Here is a 27,872-nt window from a genome sequence, read left to right as displayed (position 1 = left end):
TAATTCTGTCTTTTTAAACCATGTGTAGTCATGTGTTTCATGAAATTGCATTGTCCCCTTTGAAATATACAAATTTAAAATAAAAATAATCTAAAAAAAAGTTGTTTATTGAACGTCTCCACAGTTGAATTACTGCAAAACTAAGCACACAAAGGAATGTACAATCATAAAGTGCTCATTTCTGTAGGAGTCATGTTAAATCAACAATACAGTTTGGTATGAATGGAAAAAAAAAACCTGGGGATCGGTTGATTGGCAACACTACATGGGCCCTTGTGTGTGAATGTGAGTGTGAATGTTGTCTGTCTATCTGTGTTGGCCCTGGGATGAGGTGGCGACTTGTCCAGGGTGTACTCAGCCTTCTGCCCAAATGCAGCTTAGATAGGCTCCAGCACCCTCGCAACCCTGAACGGGACAAGCGGTAGAGTTGGAATTGGGGGTTAAATCACCAAAATGATTCCCGGGCGCGGCCACTGCTGCTGCCCACTGCTCCCCTCACCTCCCAGGGGGTGATCAAGGGTGATGGGTCAAATGCAGAGAATAATCTCGCCACACCTAGTGTGTGTGTGACAATCATTGGTACTTTAACTTTTTTAACTTTTAACTTTAAATTGGATGGATGAAGGATGAAGGATGCTGCTAGCTTAATGCTAACGTACAAACCCCGTGTCCATATGAGTTGGGAAATTGTGTTAGATGTAAATATAAATGGAATACAATGATTTGCAAATCATTTTCAACCCATATTCAGTTGAATATGCTACAAAGACAACATATTTGATGTTCAAACTGATAAACATTTTTTGTGTGCAAATAATCATTAACTTTAGGGAATTTGATGCCAGCAACATGCGACAACGAAGTTGGGAAAGGTGGCAATAAAAACTGATAAAGTTGAGGAATACTGATCAAACACTTATTTGGAACATCCCACAGGTGTGCAGGCTAATTGGGAACAGGTGGGTGCCATGATTGGGTATAAAAACAGCTTCCCAAAAAATGCTCAGTCTTTCACAAGAAAGGATGGGGCGAGGTACACCCCTTTGTCCACAACTGCGTGAGCAAATAGTCAAATAGTTTAAGAACAACGTTTCTCCACATTTCAAATTGTTTTTGGAAATATTCGACATCGTGTCATCCGGACCAAAGGGGAAGCGAACCATCGACGCAAAAGTTCAAAAGCCAGCATCTGTGATGGTATGGGGGTGCTTTAGTGCCCAAGGCATGGGTAACTTACACATCTGTGACAGCACCATTAATGCTGAAAGGTACATACAGGTTTTGGAACAACATATGCTGCCATCTAAGCGCCGTCATGGACGCCCCTGCTTATTTCAGCAAGACAATGCCAAGCCACATTCAGCACGTGTTACAACAGCGTGGCTTCGTAAAAAAAGAGTGCGGGTACTTTTCTGGCTCGCCTGCAATCCAGACCTGTCTCCCATCGAAAATGTGTGGCGCATTATGAAGCGTAAAATACGACAGCAGAGACCCCGGACTGTTGAACGACTGAAGCTCTACATAAAACAAGAATGGGAAAGAATTCCACTTTCAAAGCTTCAACAATTAGTTTCCTCAGTTCCCAATCGTCTACTGAGTGTTGTTAAAAGAAAAGGTGATGTAACACAGTGGTGAACATGCCCTTTCCCAACTACTTTGGCACGTGTTGCAGCCATGAAATTCTAAGTTAATTATTATTTGCAAAACAAATAAATAACGATTATCAGTTTGAACATCAAATATCTTGTCTTTGTAGTGCATTCAATTGAATATGGGTTGAAAAAGATTTGCAAATAATTGTATTCTGTTTATATTTACATCTAACACAATTTCCTAACTCATATGGAAACGGGGTTTGTACAATGGACCAGCTCATTGATAGGCTAACAGGAATTAGCAACGCAAACTTGTACAAACATTCATCAAATGAGATTTTTGTTCCACCCCAATCTGTAGGAAGTAATATTGACCTCCAACTTTACTCCTCAAAAGCGTGTGCCGCCTGTTGCTCAAACCTCAAATTTTAAAACAAATGTGGAACATCTTTGCAGGAGGTGGAAGCACATATATCGCCTGTTTTATTTACTGTATCGCAAAACCTTTAAAAAATACAAACAAAATATATATACCGTATATATTTATGTTTATTACTTGTGGCAGTCTTACAAGTAATTTTGAATACATGGGAAACACTAACGACTACTACGTGACCCTACAAACTAGACATGAAAACATTTACTCTGCATCGTGTGTTGACATGTGCGCCCTCAAGCTCTTCTTGTGGTAATAACCTTTATCGCAAACTGAACAACTGAAAGGTTTTTCTCCTGTGTGTTTCCTCATGTGCAATTCCATACTGGCCCTCCGAGAAAACGTATCGCCACAAATTGAACAAGTAAACGGTTTCTCCCCCGTGTGCTTTCTCATGTGCACAGTCAAGGAGCCTTTATGAGAAAAAGTGCTGGCGCAAACTGAGCAGCTGAAAGGCTTTTCCCCCGTGTGTGTTCTCATGTGTGCGGTCAGCGTGGACCTCTGGGAAAAGTTGTTGCAGCAAAGTGAGCAACTAAAAGGCTTTTCTCCGGTGTGCGTTCTCATGTGCGAGATCATATTGTCTTTCTGGGTGAACCGTTGACTGCAGAACGAGCAACTGAAAGGTTTTTCTCCCGTGTGCGTTCTCGTGTGTCGCGCAAAATCCTTTTTGACGCAAAAGCTTTTGGCACAAAGCGAGCAGGTAAAACGTTTTTTGTCCGTCTTATTTTCAGAGCATTCGGGGTGTTTGTTGTCGGTGTGAGTCCTCATTCCACCCTCACAGTCTGTATCGCTGCTCAAAGGTTCTTGGGTGTTGTCCTCGTCTTCATCCTCAGCAGAGTGTGATGTCATGTCGTCACTATCTGATAGAGGAGCTAAGAGGTTGTCAACTTGGGGTTTGTCTTCATGGTCTTCAGTCTTCACAGAGACACCGGTCAGAGGCAACTTGGTGAGATCAGCCTCCCGTGGCCCGAGAAAACACTCTTCTCCTGACTGACTGATCCAGAGTTCCTCCTCTTCCTCTTTAATGTGGGGGGGCTGTGGATCCTCCTGCATCAACGTGGAGCTTCCCTCCCGTGGCGTAGGGGGATGTTCTTCTTGACGACGCTGCTGGCCATCTGCCGGATACAAACATACTTTAGTTAAGACATGTGTAATTTCGAAATGTTAGTCAAGCGTGCTAAGCATCGAGCTAAAAGCCTGAGCTGTCAGCTCTTGTCATCGTCAGGGAGTGAGGCTTATGACTGTACACATGGCCCGTAGGAGTGTGAACATTTGGGCACCTAACGATTCGATCTGATTCTTGGGGTGACGATTCAATTCAGAATCGATTCTTAATTCAAACTGATTCTCGCATTGTAACTATTTGGCATAATAGTTATAATTATTGTCTCGTAATTAACGTATCCTCGCTCATCCATGCGGACTGGACACTGACCGAGAGTTGGTGAGCGGCCAAGGGTGGAGTTGGCTCTCTTGGTTGCTTTGTTGGGTCTGCTCCTGTCTCTGGCCACGCTCCCCCCACCGCAGCAGACGATGGCGTGAAACACCGCAGAGTGTATATGTTTTTTTGTTTTGTTGTTGTTTTACTTTTGTGGCTGTGTGTAGAAGTGGCTGGTTGCATCAGCTCTGCTCTTTTAATGTCTTTCATGTCCTTTGTGTTCCTTGATGTTTCCCTCTTACACACATGTTTATGTGTGCTATGGCAATGAGTTTTTTTCCCCCCTGGCCTCAGTCTGGACCCCCTCCCCAGCGTTTACCTGTTTCTCACCTTTTTTGTAAGGGGCGCCGGAAGTTGGCAGACCCGTCAGTGATCCTGTTCTGTCTCCCTGTAATTTTTGTCTGCTGTTGAATGGGATTGTGCTGAAAATCTTGTTAAAGTATTTCCGATTCTGATAATTAAACTTAAAAAAAAACAACCAAAAAACAATTACAGGTTAGAAAAACTCTTTGGTTGCATGGAGATGACCTAAAAAGTATATTTTTTTAAATAATAATTATAATAATAATAAAACATAAATAAATAAAAAAATTATATATATATATATATTAGGGCTGCAACTAACGATTAATTTGATAATCGATTAATCTGTCGATTATTGCTTCGATTAATAATCGGATAAAAGAGACAAACTACATTTCTATCCTTTCCAGTATTTTATTGGGAAAAAAAACAGCATAGTGGCACCATACTTATTTTGATTATTGTTTCTCAGCTGTTTGTACATGTTGCAGTTTATAAATAAAGGTTTATATAAAAAAAAAAAATAATAATAATAAAATAAAAAATTGCCTCTGCGCATGCGCATAGCATAGATCCAACGAATCATGACTAAATTAATCGCCAACTATTTTTATTATCGATTTAATCGATTAGTTGTTGCAGCCCTAATATATATATATATATATATATATATATATACATATATATATATATATATATATATATATATATATATACACACACACACACACATATATATACGTTTTTTAAAATCGATTTAAAAACATTTATGAATCGATTTAGAATCGGGATGAATAAAAATCGCGATTCAGATGTGAATCGATTTTTGACATCAGTTACCCTCACCCCTCAGGTTGAGTCCTTGCTTCCGTTTTCCCTGGGACTCGAACCTTGGTCCTCCGTCACGAGAGACGAGCGTACTAGTGTACCGAGTTTACGAGAATTACCTCCGTTTCACAAAAAATGTGTTACTTAATTTTTTTCTTCTCATTAGCGGGATTTTTTCTGAGTCGTCCGTTTTGTGGATGATTACTTTTGGGGGGGACGGGGGACGTCAGGATAAGCTTTGTAAAGTAATGTGATGTGTAATACAACATGTGGCCAGAGGGAGGCAGTGTTAAATAAAGAGTCAAGATGGCTGCCAACCGGATGTTGTGTGTACTTGGTTTCCTTATAAAATAACACATGCAAAATTAAAAAACACAGCGAGTCAGAAAAGATCGAGTCCAATTTAGCTCCGTGGTATAACAAATTAAGTATAAGGATAATGAAAGTGTTAAAATACCTTCAACGTGTAGCAAAATTTGAGTTTTGCGAGCAGCTTCCAGTTGTTGTCGATGTCGCTCCTTCTCCTCTCTCGTTCGAGAAAGTTCCTCCTCGTACGACGTTATCGTGCTTTCAAACAGCGCGAATATTTCATCAGCTGCCGCCATTAGTCGCTCTTTCACCAACTCTTTCAACATGTTGATGCTTTACAGCGAGCACACTGACAAGCTTGAGCAATGCTAAATGCTAACGTATGTGTCACCCCCCGAGTAACTTGCCCGATCCGTTTGCGCATGCGCGATGCAATTCTCAACACGCATGCGCAAGCATAAACATGGTGGAATCCCCCCGCTCCATTTCTTCCACCATGTCCCCTGCGAGCCACCGTAATTATTCGAGGCTATCAGTTGATAATTAAGTGAATTTAGCGATTTATATTCTGGAAAGTACAGCAAAGTGAAACAATTTTTTATGTCCACATTTTGATAGAAGATCTTATTTTTTTCTTAATGTTTATATTGTTGCCGTTCATAACGGCGCCTGATGATATATATATATATATATATATATATATATATATATATATACACATACATATAATAGGGATGTCCGACAATGGCTTTTTGCCGATATCCGATATTGTCCAACTCTTTAATTACCGATACCGATATCAACCGATACCGATATATACGGTCGTGAAATCAACACATTGTTATGCCTAATTTGGACAACCAGGTATGGTGAAGATAAGGTCCTTAAAAAAATAAAAAAGATAAATAAATTAAAAACATTTCTTGAATAAAAAAGAAAGTAAAACAATATAACAACAGTTACATAGAAACTAGTAATTAATGAAAATGAGTCAAATTAACTGTTAAAGGTTAGTACTATTAGTGGACCAGCAGCACGCACAATCATGTGTGCTTATGGACTGTATCCCTTGCAGACTGTATTGATATATATTGATATATAATGTAGGAACCAGAATATTAATAACAGAAAGAAACAACCCTTTTGTGTAAATGAGTGTAAATGGGGGACGGAGGTTTTTTGGGTTGGTGCACTAATTGTAAGTGTATCTTGTGTTTTTTATGTTGCTTTAATAAAAAAAAACAAAAAAAAACAAAAACGATACCGATAATTAAAAAACCGATACCGAACATTTTCTATATTACATTTTAAAGCATTTATCGACATCTCTAATATATATATATATATATATATATATATATATATATATATATATATATATATATATATATATGTATGTATATATATATATATATATATATATATATATATATATATATATATATATATATATATATATATATATATATATATATATATATATATATATATATATATATATATATGTATGTGTGGGGGAAAAAATCACAAGACTATTTCATCTCTACAGGCCTGTTTCATGAGGGGGGTACCCCTCATGAAACAGGCCTGTAGAGATGAAATAGTCTTGTGATTTTTTTTCCCCACACATACATATATTGCGCTCTACTACGGTATCGAGCACTATTTTTTGGATAACCTTATTAAGACATATATATATATATATATATATATATATATATACATTAGATTTCTTTCAAATGAAAATGTGTTTTTGTTTCGGCATTTTAAATATAATAATATTGTCACCAGGTAAAATAACTTTTATTTCAGATTTTGTTAGGAAACAGACTTAATGAAAAGGCTTGAACTTCATATATTTTTCTTTTGTCTTCTTATTGTTTTTCTTGCATACATTTGTGCAATCATCTTTGTACAATGATTGCGCTAATTCGTTACGAACTATAATGTCATGTTTGAATGTAAATAAAGTTCAGTTAGAAAAATGTAAATCGCTGGCATGATATTTTGTGCATGCGCGGACAGATTGCGTCTCCTTGAGAAATCGTGTGGTGAAAGCAAAGAGCAGAAGGGATATAGGCGAACAATATAATCTTGGAGAATGATTAAAAGTACAAAAGCTCTTCAATTGATATCCTTGTTAAAAACATTTAAAATGATTTAGACAGCCATTTTTGTCTTTTTTATTTGTTTCCATATTTTTTTAGTATTATTACTCTATATGTATGTGCTTTGTTCTATTGTCTTGATGTTGAAAATGCCTTGACTTTTGTGTGAATTTCAAATGTATGTTTGTTGGTCAATAAAAAAAAATAATACAAAAAAAAAATAGAAAAACATAAAAGGGATATAGGCATAGATATCATAAATGAATAGATGCCGCATTGGGTGCAGAGGCGCAGGAGATCCGGCCGCCATCTTGAACCGGTATTCTACTCCTCTTTGAGCAGCAGAAAGAAGAGGGAAGAACATGGCAGAGTATTGTGCTCCATTTTCTTGCACAAATTGTCGGACCTGGGGGATTACTTTTCACAAGTAAGAGTGAACATTACTATTGGTTATATTTTGTGAATCGAAGGCTATTGCTCTGTATTTATGCCCACCAACGTGGACCCCGACTTAAACAAGTTGAAAAACTTATTGGGGTGTTACCATTTCGTGGTCATTTGTACGGAATATGTGCTGTACTGTGCAATCTACTAATAAAAGTTTCAATCAATCAATCAATCAATCAAAGCAGCTAAGTTGTTGCCAGGTCCTGCAGCTAGTTAGCGACTGTGGTTAGTGCCAGTGTTCCGGATATAACTTTATAAGTCATTATCTTTAACGCGGACTTAGATTACAACAGACACAATAATGCTATAAAACAAATATTATTGGCATAACACTGACCAGCGATTTTATTTTTTGCACAAAATGTACATTTAATTTACCAACAGCAAGCTAACTGTCATGTCTTGAACTTAAGACTTAGACAAACTTTATTGATCCACAAGGGAAATTGTTCCACACAGTAGCTCAGTTACAAAGGATGGGAAGGATAATGCAGGTATAAAGTAGACAAAAATGTACCATAGTAGCAATATAAAATATTACGTATATACAAACCCCGTTTCCATGAGTTGGGAAATTGTGTTAGATGTAAATATAAACGGAATACAATGATTTGCAAATCCTTTTCAACCCATATTCAGTTGAATATGCTACAAAGACGACATATTTGATGTTCAAATTGATAAATATTTTAATTTTGCAAATAATCATTAACTTTAGAATTTGATGCCAGCAACACGTGACAAAGAAGTTGGGAAAGGTGGCAATAAATACTGATAAAGTTGAGGAATGCTCATCAAACACTTATTTGGAACATCCCACAGGTGTGCAGGCTAATTGGGAACAGATAGGTGCCATGATTGGGTATATATGCCCTGCTTGGCACTCAGCATCAAGGGTTGGAATTGGGGGTTAAATCACCAAAATGATTCCCGGGCGCAGCCACCGCTGCTGCCCACTGCTCCCCTCACCTCCCAGGGGGTGATCAAGGGTGATGGGTCAAATGCAGAGAATAATTTCGCCACACCTAGTGTGTGTGTGACAATCATTGGTACTTTAACTTTAACTTTTTAACTTTAAAAACAGCTTCCCAAAAAATGCTCAGTCTTTCACAAGAAAGCATGGGGCGAGGTACACCCCTTTGTCCACAACTGCGTGAGCAAATAGTCAAACAGTTTAAAAACAACGTTTCTCAAAGTGCAATTGCAAGAATTTTAGGGATTTCAACATCTACGGTCCATAATATCATCAAAAGGTTCAGAGAATCTGGAGAAATCACTCCACAGAAGCGGCATGGCCGGAAACCAACATTGAATGACCGTGACCTTCGATCCCTCAAACGGCACTGTATCAAAAACCGACATCAATCTCTAAAGGATATCACCACATGGGCTCAGGAACACTTCAGAAAACCACTGTCACTAAATACAGTTTGTTGCTACATCTGTAAGTGCAAGTTAAAGCTCTACTATGCAAAACGAAAGCCATTTATCAACAACATCCAGAAACGCCGCCAACTTCTTTGGGCCCGAGATCATCTAAGATGGACTCGTGCAAAGTGGAAAAGTGTTCTGTGGTCTGACGAGTCCACATTTCAAATTGTTTTTTGGAAATATTCGACATCGTGTCATCCGGACCAAAGGGGAAGCGAACCATCCAGACTGTTATCGGCGCAAAGTTCAAAAGCCAGCATCTGTGATGGTATGGGGGTGCATTAGTGCCCAAGGCATGGGTAACTTACACATCTGTGAAGGCACCATTAATGCTGAAAGGTACATACAGGTTTTGGAAGCTCCTGCTTATTTAAGCAAGACAATGCCAAGCCACATTCAGCACGTGTTACAACAGCGTGGCTTCGTAAAAAAAGAGTGCGGGTACTTTCTTGGCCCGCCTGCAGTCCAGACCTGTCTCCCATCGAAAATGTGTGGCGCATTATGAAGCGTAAAATACAACAGCAGAGACCCCGGACTGTTGAACGACTGAAGCTCTACATAAAACAAGAATGGGAAAGAATTCCACTTTCAAAGCTTCAACAATTAGTTTCCTCAGTTCCCAAGCGTTTATTGAGTGTTGTTAAAAGGAAAGGCCATGTAACACAGTGGTGAACATGCCCTTTCCTAACTACTTTGGCACGTGTTGCAGCCATGAAATTCCAAGTTAATTATTATTTGCAAAAAAATAATAAAGTTTATGAGTTTGAACATCAAATATGTTGTCTTTGTAGTGCATTCAATTGAATATGGGTTAAAAAGGATTTGCAAATCATTGTATTCCGTTTATATTTACATCTAACACAATTTCCCAACTCATATGGAAACGGGGTTTGTAAAATATACACTTAGCAACAAAGCTGAAGGAGCCTGTTGGAGTATGAGCTCCGCTGTCCCTCAATTGTCTGGTGGAGTGGGTGGGCAGGATTGTCCATGATGGCGAGCAGTTTGTCCAGTGTCCTCCTGTCCCTCACTGACACAAACGCCTCCAACTGCATGCCAATAGTTTGCCCGGCTTTCCGGATCAGTTTGTCAATCCGGTTCAAGTCCCTTTTGCTGGTGCTGCTCCCCCAAAAAAGCACTGCAAAGTACAGGGCACTGGCCACAGACTGAAAAAAGATCTCCAACAGCCTGCTGCACGCATTAAAAGGACTAAAGGATTGAAATGCTTTAATTTAAAACGATAAACAACTGAACATCTGACTGTACTATAGCTTGTCATCAAACCAATTTGGCTGTTGATGTATTCTCAATTTTAGCAGCTTTGCTTCATTATCAACAAACACGCGGAAGTGGAAGAATGGCCGTGCGCGACCCGAGGGTCCCTGGTTCAATCCCCACCTAGTACCAACCTCGTCATGTCCGGTGTGTCCTGAGCAAGACACTTCACCCTTGCTCCTGATGGGTGCTGGTTAGCGCCTTGCATGGCAGCTCCCTCCATCAGTGTGTGAATGTGTGTGTGAATGGGTAAATGTGGAAGTAGTGTCAAAGCGCTTTGAGTACCTTGAAGGTAGAAAAGCGCTATACAAGTATAACCCATTTATCATTTATTATCATTTAAAATAGGAGTTGTGTTAAGGAAAGCATTTTACAATTTTCATTCTTTGTGAGTTTGCATCAATTGTTGGTCACACATTAGTGATGGATGTGACCGTTGAAATTCATTGAACTTCTCCCACTATATGGCACTTTCTTGGAGGTTTTTTGTTTCGCTGTGATTAAAGTAATAACTTTTTTTAATTTTGCATCTACCCATTTGTCATCAATATGGACACACTGATGCGGATGTTTCTAGAACTTATCCAAGTTCATCGCTATGTGCTCACCTACAGGTTCATCCCTTGGAGCTCCTCTTTAATTTAATCAGAGCGTCAGGTAGGGTTGATGGTTTTTTTAAAACTATAAAACATTCAGAAGAATACATTGATTTAATGAATACATCCAAACACTTTTAATATTTATTATGTGCATGACAAGGAACAATTAATATAGTATGAAGCTTTTAAACAATAAAGAGGTTTTAGCACATCAACATCAGTCCTTTACAATCTTACAAACACCAAAGAAATGGCCAACTGTTATTTTTCGGACATGACAAAGACTTAAATATTATTAAAAATATTTTTGAACACATCTTGTTAAAATAACACCAATGAACAGTACACTTTTGATTCAGGAGTTATTTAGCCTTTGCCACTTTATGTTGTGCAGTGGTGGTCAAAAGTTGACATACACTTGTAAAGAACATAATGTCATGGCTGTCTTGAGTTTCCAATCATTTCTACCACTCTTATTTTTTGTGATAGAGTGATTGGAGCACATACTTGTTGGTCACAAAAAACATTCATGAAGTTTGCTTCTTTTATGAATTTATTATGGGTCTACTGAAAATGTGACCAAATGTGCTGTGTCAAAAGTATACATACAGCAAAGTTAATATTTGCTTACATGTCCCTTGGCAAGTTTCACTGCAATAAGGAGCTTTTGGTAGCCATCCACAAGCTTCTGCTTGAATTTCTGACCACTCGTCTTGACAAAATTGGTGCAGTTCAGCTAAACGTGTTGGTTTTCTGACATGGACTTGTTTCTTCAGCATTGTCCACACGTTTAGTCAGGACTTTGGGAAGGCCATTCTAAAACCTTAATTCTAGCCTGATTTAGCCATTCCTTTACCACTTTTGACGTGTGTTTGGGGTCATTGTCCTGTTGGAACACCCAACTGCGCCCAAGACCCAACCTTCGGGCTGATGATTTTAGGTTGTCCTGAAGAATTTGGAGGTAATCCTCCTTTTTCACTGTGCCATTTACTCTCTGTAAAGCACTAGTTCTATTGGCAGCAAAACAGGCCCAGAGCATAATACTACCACCCCCATGCGTGACGTTAGGGATGGTGTTCCTGGGATTAAAGGCCTCACCTGTTCTTCTCCAAACATATTTCTGTGTATTGTGGCCAAGCAGCTAAATTTTTGTTTCATCTGACCACAGAACTTTCCTCCAGGTCTTATCTTTGTCCATGTGATGTCAGATTAAACATACAAATATAGCTGAACTGCACTAATTTTGTCAAGAGGAGTGGTCAAAAATTCAAGCAGAAGCTTGTGGATGGCTACCAAAAGCTCCTTATTGCAGTGAAACTTGCCAAGAGACATGTAAGCAAATATTAACATTGCTGTATGTATACTTTTGACCCAGCAGATTTGCTCACATTTTCAGTAGACCCATAATAAATTCATAAAAAAAGCAAACTTCATGAATGTTTTATGTGACCAACAAGTATGTGCTCCAATCACTCTATCACAAAAAAACAAGAGTTGTAGAAATGGTTGGAAACTCAAGACAGCCATGACATTATGTTCTTTACAAGTGTATGTAAACTTTTGACCACGACGGTATGTGCTTGATGTGTGGTTTTCAGCTCATTTTATTAACTGATGAAGTATATGTTGGTGCATCATAAAGACAGATAATATACCAAACACTTTTTGATTTGAGGAAAAACTCTATCCCTGTTGTCTTCAACCAATCAGACTGTCTTATCATGTAAGTCAACATTTCCTTTTTGTTTCAGAGTTGATTTAAAATAACGTAGCTGCTGTTCTTAGTGGCACACTAACCTGAAACTCATGAGGGAATCTAAAATAAACTACTACTAAAATTACTATTTCCACTTCTCACGTGAGACATTCCACTTCCACAACTTGACAGCCTTGTAGCACAAACTGGACCCGGAAACATTTATTCTCCGCTGTGTGTGGACATGTGTGCTGTCAAACGTTGCTTATCATAATAACCTTTATCACTTATTGGACAACTAATTTTATCCTGTGTGTTTTCTCATGTGTGATTTCATTCTGTCCCGCCGGGAAAATTTATCGCCACAAATTGAACATATAAAAGGTTTTTCTCCAGTGTGTGTTCTCATGTGCACAGTTAAAGAGTACTTCTTAGAAAATCGATTGTGGCAAACTGAGCAAAGGAACGGTTTTATCCCGGTATGTTTTGCCATGTGCAACTTCAGGCTGGACCTCCGAGGAAATTTGTAGCCACAAACTGAACAAATAAAAGGTTTGACTCCTGTGTGCGTTCTCATGTGTAATGTCAGGCTGGAACTCCGGGAAAATGTTTCACCACAAATTGTACAAAAAAAAGGTTTCTCACTTGTGTGTATTCTCATGTGCGCAGTCAAAGAGCCCCTCTGAGAAAATGTGTCACCACAAACTGAACAATTATAAGGTTTGACTCCTGTGTGCATTTTCATGTGTAATAGCAGGATAGAACTCCGGGAAAATGTATCACCACAAACTGTACAAATAAAAGTTTTCTCGCTTGTGTGTACTCTCATGTGCGCAGTCAAAGAGCCCCTCTGAGAAAATCTGTCGCCACAAACTGAACAATTAAAAGGATTTTTTCCTGTGTGCGTGCTCATGTGCAATGTCAGACTGGAACTCTGAAAAAATGTATCACCACAAACTGTACAAATAAAAGGTTTCTCGCTTGTGTGTACTCTCATGTGCCCAATCAAAGAGCTTCTCTGAGAAAATGTGTCGCCACAAACTGAACAATTAAAAGGTTTTTCTCCTGTGTGCATTCTCATGTGTACAGTCAAAGTGGACTTTCGAGAAAAACTACTGCCGCAAACGGAGCATGTGATAGTTTTTTTACCTGTGTGTGGAGCAGAATCCTCTTTATTACAAACACTTTGAGCACCAAACGAGCAGGTAGAACCTTTTTTATCCGTCTTCTTTTCAGAGCATTCAGGGTGTTGGTTGTCAGTGTGAGTCCTGGTATCACCCCCACCGTCCGTATCGCTGCTCAAAGGTACTTGGGTGTAGTCCTCATCTTTATCCTCAGCAGAGTGTGACGTTATGTCGTCACTATCTGATAGAGGAGCTATGAGGTGGTCAACTTGTGGTTTGTCTTCATGGTCTTCAGTCTTCACAGAGTCACCAGTCAGAGGCAACTTGGTGAGATCAGCCTCCTGCGGCCCGAGAAGACACTCTTCTCCTGACTGACTGATACAACCTTCCTTCTTTTCCTCCTTAAGGTGGGTGGGCTGTGGATCCTCCTGCCTCAAAGCGGATCTTCCGTCCTGTGGCGTCGGTGGATGTACTTCTCGACGACCACTCAGCTGCTGGATGTCTACAGGACACAAACACACTTCAGTCCAGGGGTGTCAAACTCATTTTAGCTTAGGGGCCGCATGAAGGAAAATCTGCCGGAGACTTTGACTGTTTTTCGCTGGCTTTGGATGAGAGCTGCGATGTACGTGACACCTCCCAGCTGCTCATCTTCTTACGTGGGACAACTACAGACTTTCAAATCACGAAGGAGCTGGCAGCCATGCAGTCAATTAAAGAGACAACCACAGGTAATGACTTGTTCACATAGGTAAATGCGTGTTTGGACATTTTAGGACTGAAATGGTACAAGCTGGCAGGTGTGACAATCCAATCCACTCTATTTATATAGCACATTTAAACAACAAAATGTTTCCAAAGTGCTGCACAACAATATTAAACACAATATTGAAATATTATCCTTAGCTCCACCATTGACTGAAAAAAAACAAAAAATAATTACATATAAAACCAATATAAAAAACAATATAAAATAAATATGATTAAAAACTATTTTTAAAAACAGATGGTTGTCCAAATGCAGGATAAAGTGACCTAAAATTAACCTTGTGCAGAAATGGACATTTTTGCATTGTATTTACCGTATTTTCCGCACTATAAGGCGCACCTAAAAACCACACATTTTCTCAAAAGCTGACAGTGCGCCTTATAACCCGGTGCGCTTTATATATGGATAAATATTAAGATTCATTTTCATAAAGTTTAGGTCTCGCAACTACGGTAAACAGCCGCCATCTTTTTTCCCCGTAGAAGAAGCGCGCGGTGCATGCTGGGATATGTGACGTTTCATTTCCATTTGTGTGTTTATGTAAAGACCCCAAAATGGCTCCTATTAAGTGTGTTGTCTGTCTAATTATAAATAATGCAGACGAGGCGTGTTAACTCAGTTCTCAACGTTTACTCGCAGCGTGCTCATAACCACATTCTAACTCCCAGCATACAACGCTTCTCAGGGCTACCGCGCATGCTCGTAACTATCGTTGCATGCTGGGTAGTGTAGTTGTTATATTTGCTAGCTCATAACAGCACATTGAGAGACACGCTTACGCGCTTAATTCAATACTCGCCGTCATTCCGGGTGGATTGACAAAAGACCTCCAGCCGCTAGATATTGGTGTCAACAGGGCATTCGAAGCTAGACTGCTAACTGCGTGGGAACAGTGGACGACGAAGAAGCGCGCGGTGCATGCTGGGATATGTGACGTTTCATTTCCATTTGTGTGTTTATGTAAAGACCCCAAAATGGCTCCTATTAAGTGTGTTGTCTGTCTAATTATAAATAATGCAGACGAGGCGTGTTAACTGAGTTCTCAACGTTTACTCGCAGCGTGCTCATAACCACATTCTAACTCCCAGCATACAACAACGCTTCTCAGGGCTACCGCGCATGCTCGTAACTATCGTTGCATGCTGGGTAGTGTAGTTGTTATATTTGCTAGCTCATAACAGCACATTGAGAGACACGCTTACGCGCTTAATTCAATACTCGCCGTCATTCCGGGTGGATTGACAAAAGACCTCCAGCCGCTAGATATTGGTGTCAACAGGGCATTCGAAGCTAGACTGCTAACTGCGTGGGAACAATGGATGACAGAAGGCGAACACACCTTCACTAAGACGAGGAGGCAGCGCCAGACGACGCCAACATCTGCCAGTGGATCGTAAATTTGCCCAACTTTTCACTTCGGACACCGAAGACGAAGGATTTACGAATGAAGAATAACTTCAGAAAGTGAGCGCTATGTTTATTTTGTGTGTTGTGACATTAACGTTCGAGCAACATTATGTTGCTATTGCTCTGCACTATTTTGAATTTTACTATGTTTGTGATTGCACATTTGCGTACATTTTGGGAGTGAACAGAGTTGTTAGAACGCTGGTTTTTAATATATTATTAAAGTTTGACTGACCTATCTGACTGTTTTTTTGACATTCCCTTTAGCGCAGCGTAGGCGCGGCTTATAGTCCGGGGCGGCTTATTGGTGGACAAAGTTATGAAATATGCCATTCATTGAAGGTGCGGCTAATAATCCGGTGCGCCTTATAGTGCGGAAAATACGGTATACATCAGGATGTGTAGTGTAAGACAGTGTTAAAAATAAAACCATCAAAAGCAATCTGCTTTTGTATAAAATTAAGTTAGGTTAAATGAAATTATTATTATTAATTATTATTATTTATCTTAGGGTATATCAAAAATAATATTGAGCAAAATTTAATTGAAATATTGTCGGTGTGGCCCTCCAGCAGTGCTCGGGTTGCTTATGCGGCCCCCGGTAAAAATTAATTGCCCACCCCTGGGTTAGCGGCTAGCTGGGCTAGGCAAAATCCTCCCTTGGTCAGCATGACATTCAGATATTCCATCTCCAAACTCCTTCGATTCAACTCCACAATCACTCCTGGATATAAAATCCCCATCATCAATGAACTCTGACTTCTGCGTCGGCCCCGATATATCCACAGAAGTTGTCGGAAAAAGTTTGTCTACCACCAACAGCTTGATCAGTGTATTCCATCTAGGGCTGGGCGATATATCGATATACTCGATATATCGCGGGTTTGTCTCTGTGCGATATAGAAAATGACTATATCGTGATATTGGAGTATACTGTAACCCGGGTGACAAAACCCCATTTAAATATCCTTATTTATTTTCATCGTCTAAGCATTTCTTGCGTGCGTCATTACGTCACGCGGTCACGTGACTTAACGCGGCTGTCAGACGAGCATAAAACCCGGAAGTCGGCTGCTACCGGTGAGAGCGAGAGGGACACACTGTGAGGTTGCTGCAGGTATGTGACTCGGTTTTACGCTTTAATTATCAAATCAGCCTTCTAAACTGAAATGTAATGATGTCGAACTGTAGGAGCCGACTACCGGAGCCGTGGGTCGTCCGCGGGAGTGTTTGAGAGTGATTTATCTGCGGAATTGGTGAGTTGCATTTGTGTAGCTTTACGTAGCCTAGCCGCTGCATTCATTTTGAATGGAGCTGTTAGCATCTACTTATATGCCCGGTTTCTCTGAACTCTGAATATAGTTAAACCCAATGAATGAAATGTTATTACTGTCAACAATTGTCTTATTGTTCTTGTGTTGTCATACTAGCTTTGATAGTTATCAGTGCTATGCATCCAAGGCACTTTATGAAGCAGTCCAGTCAACCACTGTGTCTGCTAGCACTCTATTTGTGGATGCAGTGTTTATATTTTGATACCTTTTTAGAGAAATGAATATTTTTATATAACAATTATTATATTTATTCTAATTGGATTTATGAACTATTTATTGTACAATATTAAGGAATATACTTTGCTATTTGAATACAGTAGTATTATTTAGTATTTAGTATTTGAATGTATTTTCTTTTGTGTGCGCACTGGAAACTTGACTGGTCCTGCCCTTTTATACAGGCCAGGTTGGATGGCGAGCTTAGAGCCCCTGAACTAGAGTCTGAAGCTTTATGCCTGGAACCGAACTACCTGAACGGAATCCACCCAACCGAACCCCGGGCTGATAGGAGGCTTCTCAGCAGCCGCCCTCTGTTTTTCCCTTCTTTTTGCCAAAACGCAACAAGTTCATTCTCCTGAACCTTCACTTTTTCCCCGTCCCTTCACTAAAACCCCTCTGGACACTGCCACCACAACGTGGACTTTGCGGGGCCATTTAATGAACTATGTATTTGTGTTGTGCTCATACCATCGTTGGTAAAAAACAAGGACTAAATCACGTATACTGATATTGTAAATAACTGAACGTTGTGTGAATGTATGTATATGTGAATGGCCATTTGAATTTACATGTTTAATGTTTGTTATTTTTCCTATTGTTCTTTAATATAATATGGTACCACTTAAACATAAATCCTGTGTTCAGTCTTTATTACTCTCCATTCCTAGAGCTGAGTTTAGTTTCTTCTGATCTAGCCCAGACATAACATTCACTATTCTACTTAGTACTTGTACAGTGCTTTGTTAGAGTAACATACAGGTTACAATACGTTCTCACGCAGTTGCTTTTAGCTGCTGGCATTACACTACAGGCTCTCCTCGCTCTTTCCTGTGTCTCCTTCTCACAAACAGACAAGCGCACCTTCTTACATAAGTCACATACTGTCACGTCATACGTCACATACGTATACGCCCTGGTAGCAGCATGGGTAACGTTAGCTGTGATGCTAGCGCAGCCATGCGAGTGGTAATACGAGAGAGAGAGAAGGTGCGAATCTGGTAACAAATGAAGGAATAATTAATTCCCCCCCAAAAAACAGCAGGGGGTCCATAGTCTGGCGGTGGTTTGGCTTCAAGTGGGAATATGTCGAACAGACAACCGTAATTTGTCAAGTGTGGGGCAAAAGCGTTGCTATAAAAAGTAGCATTACTGCTAATATGTAGTATCATTTGAAAAGTCACCTGCTAGAGAATGAAGAGTACTCACTCCGCATGTCAACATCTCCGTTCAGTGCCACACGCCCACACCATCAAAATGCAGAGGCAAACATTTCCAGATCAACACCGAAAGAAAAAATTTGTGATTTTTTTAGTTGTGATTTCCTTCTCTGCATGAAAGTTTAAAAGTAGCATATATTAATGCAGTATGAACAATAATATTTTAATGTAGACACATAGAATCATCATACTGCTGTGATTATATGCATCAAGTGTTCATTCAAGGCTAAGGCAAAATATCGAGATATATATCGTGTATCGCGATATGGCCTTAAAATATCGCAATATTAAAAAAGGCCATATTGCCCAGCCCGAATTCCATCCATCTGGACACCTGTCGCACATCTGACACGTCATCAGAGCGCTTTCGCTCCTGTCATTAGTAGCACTAGAAACGTCACGAGACCACTGCATGACAGCACGGGAAGCACCGCGAGACCTCCACACACCAAGCAGGACAGAAAACGTGGAGTGGATTACAGCCTGCAGAAACTCACCACCTCAACACAAGTCAAAATTGAACTTTTAAATGCACAATCTCTCAATAACAAAGCCTCCTTCATTCAAGATCACATAATTGACAAACAGGTCACAGAAACATGGCATCAACCAGAGGTTTACTCTGCTCTGAATGAAGCTTGTCCTTCTGGCTACGGCTACCTCGAAAAAGCCCGCAAAACCGGACGTGATGGTGGCCTGGCTGTTGTACACCGAAGGAAATTTGATTTGTCCCCCCTGCCCCTACCTGTGCACTCCTCATTTGAATGCCTTGCATTTAAATGCAAACCCCCGTTCTCCATGACAATACTCCTGATCTACCGACCCCCCAAACCAAACTCTGCTTTCATCCCAGAGATACATGACCTTCTCACCACACTCTGCACAACCTCAGCCAATATTGTAATACTTGGAGATATTAAAGGCCTACTGAAACCCACTACTACCGACCACGCAGTCTGATAGTTAATATATCAATGATGCAATCTTAACATTGCAACACATGCCAATACGGCCGGGTTAGCTTACTAAAGTGCAATTTTAAATTTTGCGCGAAATATCTTGCTGAAAACGTCTCGGTATGATGACGCCTGCACGTGACGTCACGAATTGTAGAGGACATTTTGGGACAGCATGGTGGCCAGCTATTAAGTCGTCTGTTTTCATCGCAAAACTCCACCGTATTCTGGACATCTGTGTTGGTGAATCTTTTGCAATTTGTTGAATGAACAATGGAGACAGCAAAGAAGAAAGCTGTAGGTGGGAAGCGGTGTATTGCGGCAGGTGTTGTGCCGGATAACGCATCCCCGCCGTAGAATGCACCCCCTGACTGTTGTGCCGGATAACACAGCCGGTGTTTCATTGTTTACATTCCCGAAAGATGACAGTCAAGCTTTACCATTGGCCTGTGGAGAACTGGGACAACAGAGACTCTTACCAGGAGGACTTTGAGTTGGATACGCAGACGCGGTACCGTGAGTACGCATGCAGCTGCGGCTTCCAAACATTTGATCGCTTGCCCGTACGTGCGTGCCGCTATGTGCATGTCACGTACGTAACTTTGGGGACTTTGGGGAAATATATGCTGTATGAACTTTGGGGAGGTGAACGGTACTTTGGGCTGTGGGATTGAGTGTGTCGTGCAGGTGTTTGAGTTGTATTGGCGGGTTATATGGACGGGAGGGGGGAGGTGTTTGTTATGCGGGATTAATTTGTGGCATATTAAATATAAGCCTGGTTGTGTTGTGGCTAATAGAGTATATATATGTCTTGCGTTTATTTACTGTTTTAGTCATTCCCAGCTCAATATCAGGTCCCACCCTCCTCTCACAGCATCTTCCCTATCTGAATCGCTCCCACTGCCCTCTTGTCCTTCACTCTCACTTTCCTCATCCACAAATCTTTCATCCTCGCTCAAATTAATGGGGAAATCGTCGCTGTCTCGGTCCGAATCGCTCTCGCTGCTGGTGGCCATGATTGTAAACAATGTGCAGATGTGAGGAGCTCCACAACTTGTGACGTCACGCGCATATCGTCTGCTACTTCCGGTACAGGCAAGGCTTTTTTATCAGCGACCAAAAGTTGCGAACTTTATCGTCAATGTTCTCTACTAAATCCTTTCAGCAAAAATATGGCAATATCGCGAAATTATCAAGTATGACACATAGAATGGACCTGCTATTCCCGTTTGAATAAGAAAATCGCATTTCAGTAGGCCTTTAACATTCATGTCAACACCCCCTCCTGCCACTCTGCTGCTGAGTTCCTGCATCTTTTAGATTGCCTCAACCTGACACAACATGTTGATGTTCCAACACACACCAGGGGCCACACTCTCGACTTGGTCATCACCAACTCTGTCCCCATCAGCAACCTCTTGTTGTATGACCTGGGTGTGTCTGACCAAAAGGCCATTTCAATGGTGCTGCCTTTCATGTCCCCCCTTGAAAATCCCAAACTCCAAATCAGTTTCAGGAATCTAAATAACATTAACCCAGACACCCTGGCCATTGACCTCCTGCATCTCTCCTCTGCCAACTTCCCATCAGTCACTGAGTCAGTAGACTTCTACAACACTTCGCTCAGCAGCCTCCTAGACCTCCATGCCCCTGTCAAAACCCGAACAGTCATCTGAAGAGAGCTTGGCGTGTCCTTGAATGGCGTTTCATGGACTCTGGACTCACTGTTCACAAAATAGCCTATCGAGAACATCAGAAGGCCTATTCAAAGTCCCTCAGTGATACATGGTCCCGGTTTTACTCCAATATCATCAACAATAGCCCTGGAAACTCCAAGCAACTTTTCTCCACCATAAATCATCTCCTCAAACCCCAAACTCCCCTACACTCGGACACCACACAGGGGCAATGCAACAATTTCATCTCTTTCTGCAGGACTAAAGTAGAAAACATTCGCTCCACTCTCAACCCCCCCTGACCCCCAGTCCTAACTGTCGACCCGCAGCCTGGGACCACTCAGCCTCTCTGCTGCTTCACAGACATCACACAGCGAGAGGTTGAGGGCATCATGAGGAAGATGAAACCTTCCACCTGTGTCCTGGACCCCTTTCCCTCAGCCCTGGTAAAAACGCACACATCTGCCATAAGTCCTTTGATCACCAAAATCATTAACCACTCCCTCCAGGGCTGGTCAGGTCCTCACTGTCCTGAAAACTGCAGTCATCAAACCAAAAACTCAAAAAGCCCAGCCTAGACCCAGAAGTGCTGGCCAACTACCGATCGATCTCCAACCTCCCATTCCTCTCAAAGGTGCTGGAAAAGGTAGTTGATGCCCAACTTCATGACCATCTTAAAACCAACAACATTTATGAAAAGTTCCAGTCTGGTTTCTGCTCTGGCCACAGCACGGAGACTGCTCTGGTCAGGGTCACCAATGACCTGCTGATGCTGGCTCACCATCTCTTCTCATCCTCCTCGACCTCACTGCAGCATTCGACACTGTTGATCACCGCATCCTCCTACACCGCTTACACTCCACCATCGGACTCTCTGATACTGCCCTAAACTGGTTCGCGTCCTACCTCACCGAAAGAACAGAGTTCGTCTCTCTGGGAGAGGCAAAGTCGGACACATTCTCTGTCACCTGTGGTGTCCCTCAAGGATCAGTCCTCGGCCCCACGCTTTTCACACTCTACATGCTCCCCCTTGGCTGTGTCATCAGCCAGCACGGAATATCATTCCACTGCTATGCCGATGACACTCAACTCTACCTGAAAACAAACCCAACCCCCTCTGCAGCCCTGCCATCATCCACACTTACAAACTGCCTGGAGGAGATAAAGGAGTGTATGAAACACAATTTTCTTCAACTGAACAGCTCCAGAACCGAAGCCATTCTAGTCGGCACCCCACATCAGACTCAGTCATACACCATCACCAGCATCACCTTCTCCGGCCACGACATTCACCTCTCATCCTCAGTCACTAATCTGGGTGTTAGAATGGACCCTCACCTGACCTTTGAGGCTCAAATAAAACAACTGTGCAAGACCTCCTTCTACCACCTCAGGAACATTGATAAACTCCGCCCCTCACTCACTCTCTCTGATGCCGAGAGGCTCGTCCACGCCTTTGCAACGCACTTCTTGTCGGGATCCCAAGCAACAACATCCAGAAGCTGCAATACATACAAAATAGTGCTGCTAGGATCTTGATGAGAGTGCGGAAATATGACCATATCACACCAATTCTCAAATCTCTTCACTGGCTTCCTGTTCCACTCAGGATTGAATACAAAGTCTCCCTACTAACCCACCAGTGCCTCCATGGAAATGCCCCCCTCTACCTCAAAGAACTACTCACTCCGGACAGGCTAACCTCCTCCAACCTCCGAGGACAAAGCTACGAACTATGGGAGACCGAGCTTTTTGCTCCACCACTCCCAGTCTGTGGAATGCTCTCCCTGACCATCTGAGGGCACCACAGACTGTGGATGCTTTTAAAAAAGGCTTAAAAACCCTTCTTTTTAAAAAAGCCTTTTTATAGATTTGTCCATATTAGTTCTAGCTATTAGGCTGTTCTAGTTTTTATTTATTTTTATTTTTATTTTTTTCAACACGCTGTAGCACTTTGAGGTTGTTTGCTCAATGTAAAGTGCTTCTTTACAAATAAAATCTATTATTATTATTATTATTAGATCCATGAAGGAAAGAAGAAAGTGAAAGAATATTTGTGGGTTACCCACATATGCGGTCCTCTCCAAGGTTTCTCATAGTCATTCACATCGACGTCCCACTGGGGTGAGTTTTTCCTTGCCCTTATGTGGGCTTTGTACCGAGCATGTCTTTGTGGCTTGTGCAGCCCTTTGAGACACTTGTGATTTAGGGCTATATAAATAAACATTGATTGATTGATCCTGAGTAGTCTTGGGTTCAATCCCGGGCTCGGGATCTTTCTGTGTGGAGTTTGCATGTTCTCCCCGTGACTGCGTGGGTTCCCTCCCTGTACTCCGGCTTCCTCCCACCTCCAAAGACATGCACCTGGGGATAGGTTGATTGGCAACACTAAATTGGCCCTAGTGTGTGAATGTGAGTGTGAATGTTGTCTGTCTATCTGTGTTGGCCCTGCGATGAGGTGGCGACTTGTCCAGGGTGTAACCCGTCTTCCGCCCGATTGTAGCTGAGATAAGCTCCAGCGCCCCCCGCGACCCCAAAAGGGAATAAGCGGTAGAAAATGGATGGATGGACCCCATTTGGAAAATTCCTAGCGCCAGGACTGATGGAGTATTGGTGCATGCAAAACAGCAGCAGGCGGCTGTGGCCTGCGACCTGGTTCTATTACTAATCAAATATCATCCCAGGGGCCATAGATAATTCATTCGCAGGCCAGATTTGGCCCGCGGGCTTTGACTTTGACATCCAAGCTTTAGTCAGACGTGTTTGTTTTACTAAATTGGCCCTTGTGTGTGAATATCAGTGTGAATGTTGTCTATCTGTGTTGGCCCGGCGACTTGTCCAGGGTATACCCTGCCTTTGGGTTAGCCTCCAGCCCCCCTGTGACTCTCAAAAAGGGACAAGCAGTAGAAAACGGATGGATGAATGTGTGTTGATGCATCAGTGATTAAAGGCCTACTGAAATGCGATTTTCTTATTTAAACGGGGATAGCAGGTCCATTCTATGTGTCATACTTGATCATTTCGCGGTATTGCCATATTTTTGCTGAAAGGATTTAGTAGAGAACGTCGACGATAAAGTTCGCAACTTTTGGTCACTGATAAAAAAGCCTTGCCTGTACCGGAAGTAGCAGACGATATGCGCGTGACGTCACAGGTCGTGGAGCTCCTCACATCTGCACATTGTTTACAATCATGGCCACCAGCAGCGAGAGCGATTCGGACCGAGAAAGCGACGATTTCCCCATTAATTTGAGCGAGGATGAAAGATTTGTGGATGAGGAAAGTGAGAGTGAAGGACGAGAGGGCAGTGGGAGCGATTCAGATAGGGAAGATGCTGTGAGAGGCGGGTGGGACCTGATATTCAGCTGGGAATGACTAAAACAGTAAATAAACACAAGACATATACTCTATTAGCCACAACACAACCAGGCTTATATTTAATATGCCACAAATTAATCCCGCATAACAAACACCTCCCCCCTCCCGTCCATATAACCCGCCAATACAACTCAAACACCTGCACAACACACTCAATCCCACAGCCCAAAGTACCATTCACCTCCCCAAAGTTCATACAACACATATATTTCCCCAAAGTTACGTACATGACATGCACATTGCGGCACGCACGTACAGGCAAGCGATCAAATGTTTGGAAGCCGCAGCTGCATGCGTACTCACGGTACCGCGTCTGCGCATCCAACTCAAAGTCCTCCTGGTAAGAGTCTCTGTTGTCCCAGTTCTCCACAGGCCAATGGTAAAGCTTGACTGTCATCTTTCGGGAATGTAAACAATGAAACACCGGCTGTGTTATCCGGCACAACAGTCAGGGGGTGCATTCTACGGCGGGGGTGCGTTATCCGGCACAACACCTGCCGCAATACACCGCTTCCCACCTACAGCTTTCTTCTTTGCTGTCTCCATTGTTCATTGAACAAATTGCAAAAGATTCACCAACACAGATGTCCAGAATACGGTGGAATTTTGCGATGAAAACAGACGACTTAATAGCTGGCCACCATGCTGTCCCAAAATGTCCTCTACAATCCGTGACGTCACGCGCAGGCGTCATCACACTGAGATGTTTTCAGCAAGATATTTTGCGCGAAATTTAAAATTGCACTTTAGTAAGCTAACCCGGCCGTATTGGCATGTGTTGCAATGTTAAGATTGCATCATTGATATATAAACTATCAGACTGCGTGGTCGGTAGTAGTGGGTTTCAGTAGGCCTTTAAAACTACAGTATCAATTTTCTTCCGCTTATCCTGATTGCAGGGCCAGCAGTGCAACAATTTCATCTCTTTCTTCAGGACTAAAGTAGAAAGCATCCGCTCCTCTCTCTCCACACCCCCTGCCCCCCCCAGTCCCAACTGTTGACCCTCAGCTGCCTCACAATACGAAGGTCCTGAGTAGTCCTGGGTTCAATCCCGGGCTCGGGATCTTTCTGTGTGGAGTTTGCATGTTCTCCCCGTGACTGTGTGGGTTCCCTCCGGGTACTCCGGCTTCCTCCCACCTCCAAAGACATGCACCTGGGGCTAGGTTGATTGGCAACACTAAATTGGCCCTAGTGTGTGAATGTGAGTGTGAATGTTGTCTGTCTATCTGTGTTGGCCCTGCGATGAGGTGGCAACTTGTCTAGGGTGTACTCCGCCTTCTGCCCGATTTAGGGTGACCAGGTGTCCGGATTTAGGCCGGACAGTCCGGATTTTTAATGCCCTGTCCGGCGGCCGACGCAGCATCAAGCCGGACATGTATTTGTCCTCCTTTTTGAGGCACGAGGCTTGAAGAGCGGAGTTCTTCATCTTTGCTGGGCTGCAGCGCAATAGCCAATCAAAGACCATAAAAAAATGCCCCCAACGCAGTAACATATCAAATGATTGGCTAAGAGCGGTGTCGGATACAAATCTGCTTATCATTGGTTAAAAAAGTAAACAAGGGTCCATGTGCTGCTGCGGCATGACATTGACAGAAAGTTAGCATCATGCCAAAACGCAAGACCTCGTTTAATTCTGAATGGATAAAAGAGCACGAATTTAAAACGAAAAGCAGTCGAGACTCATTCCATGGCTTCTGCACACTTTGTCGATGTGATGTCAACGTAAGTAGTCAGGGGAAAGCTGCAATTGAACGGCATGCGGGTACGGATAAACATAAAAGTAATAAACGTGCGGCAGGTACCTCTTCAATGAGGACATTTTTTCGTGAAGTTTTGTCTCCCCTGGATGACAAGATAACCGCTGCGGAGCTGTGCAAGGTGTACCATGCTGTAAAGCATCACCAGTCCTACAGAAGTTTAGACTGCGGCATGAAAGTGGACCGGGAGATTTTCAGTGACTCGCCCACAGCTAAAGGGATGGCCTGTGGCCGAACAAAAGCCAAGGCATTGTGCGAGAACGTCATCGCTCACTATTCGGTACAGGAACATACCGACTACATAAAAGAAAACAACCTACCCTTTTCCGTGGCAACCGACGCCTCAAATAAAGGAACAAACAAGTGTTTTCCCATTGTGGTAAGGTATTTTCACTTTAATGAAGGCATCCAACATGTCCTGTTGGATTTTTATAGTGACAGCAACGAAACGTCAGAAGCCATAACAAACCAGCTGCTGGCAAAACTTGAGATGTCTGGCTTAGAGGTGAAAAACATGTCTGCATATGCAGCAGACAATGCCAGTGTCAATTATGGCAAACATAACAGTGTGTATCAGAAGCTGAAACTGAGCCAAAAAGATGTGCTGCCTGCAAACTGTTTGGCCCATATTCTGCATAACGCAACCAGATATGCAGCAAGCAGCCTTGATGTTGATGTGGAACATTTTTTGTGGCATTTTTTTAATTTTTTATTATATATGTTACCTGTTAATTGTTGTTTACATTTAAGTCCACACATGTTATGCTTTGTGGCACTCTGCACAGATTCATCTCAGTGGTCACTTTTTGAACACCACAATGTATTGAATAAATACAAATACTGTTAACAAACACTTGACTTTAATATTTTTTCCTATTCAGCCACACAAACATCATCTTTAAACCACTCAAAATTGTACTATAAATAAGAGTATACCAGAGTCCTATGTACATCATAGTAATTTATTGATATGCCGCATAATGTCCTCCTTTTTGGTGTCATGGAAATGGTCACCCTAGCCCGATTGTAGCTGAGATAGGCTCCAGCACCCCCTGCGACCCCGAAGGGAATAAGCAGTAGGAAATGGATGGGATGGATGGGGCCCGAGACAGACCTGGAATACGGCTGTCGTAAAAACGGACGACACGAGGTGGTTGCGTCTCATGGCTGTATGTTGTTCATGTGCTATTAAAGACTTCTTAAATATACTCGATATACATGTCAAACTATTTCACATTGTTCCGTATATTAGTCACATAACGTCGTGTAAAAGATGAAGTATGAGGATGATGAAAATGTAAAAATACCTTCAACGTGTAGCACAATTTGAGTTTTGCAGACAGCTTCCAGTTGTTGTCGATGTCGCTCCTTCTCCTCTCTCGTTCGAGAAAGTTCCTCCTCGTACGACGTTATCGTGCTTTCAAACAGCGCGAATATTTCATCGGCTGCCGCCATTAGTCGCTCTTTCACCAACTCTTTCAACATGTTTGATGTCTTGTAGCGAGCACACCGACAAACTTGAGCAATGCTAAATGCTAAACGCTAGATGCTAACGTCTCTGTGTCGCCGC

General features: G+C 42.0%; 1 protein-coding gene across 1 annotated transcript; it reads right to left on the bottom strand.

Moving 5' to 3' along the window:
* Positions 1–27,872, bottom strand: LOC133617094 (uncharacterized). Its single transcript, XM_061976811.2, has 3 exons — positions 27,610–27,872; positions 13,615–14,091; positions 1–3,146 (listed from the first exon to the last, which is right to left on the bottom strand). Exons 1-3 carry the CDS (start codon positions 27,785–27,787, stop codon positions 2,236–2,238), a joined length of 1,566 nt encoding a protein of 521 aa, XP_061832795.2. The 5' UTR covers positions 27,788–27,872; the 3' UTR covers positions 1–2,235.

This window comes from Nerophis lumbriciformis, linkage group LG16 (assembly GCF_033978685.3).
Source record: "Nerophis lumbriciformis linkage group LG16, RoL_Nlum_v2.1, whole genome shotgun sequence".
Taxonomy (NCBI): Eukaryota; Metazoa; Chordata; class Actinopteri; order Syngnathiformes; family Syngnathidae; genus Nerophis; species Nerophis lumbriciformis.
This window is presented reverse-complemented; position numbering and strand designations above follow the sequence as displayed.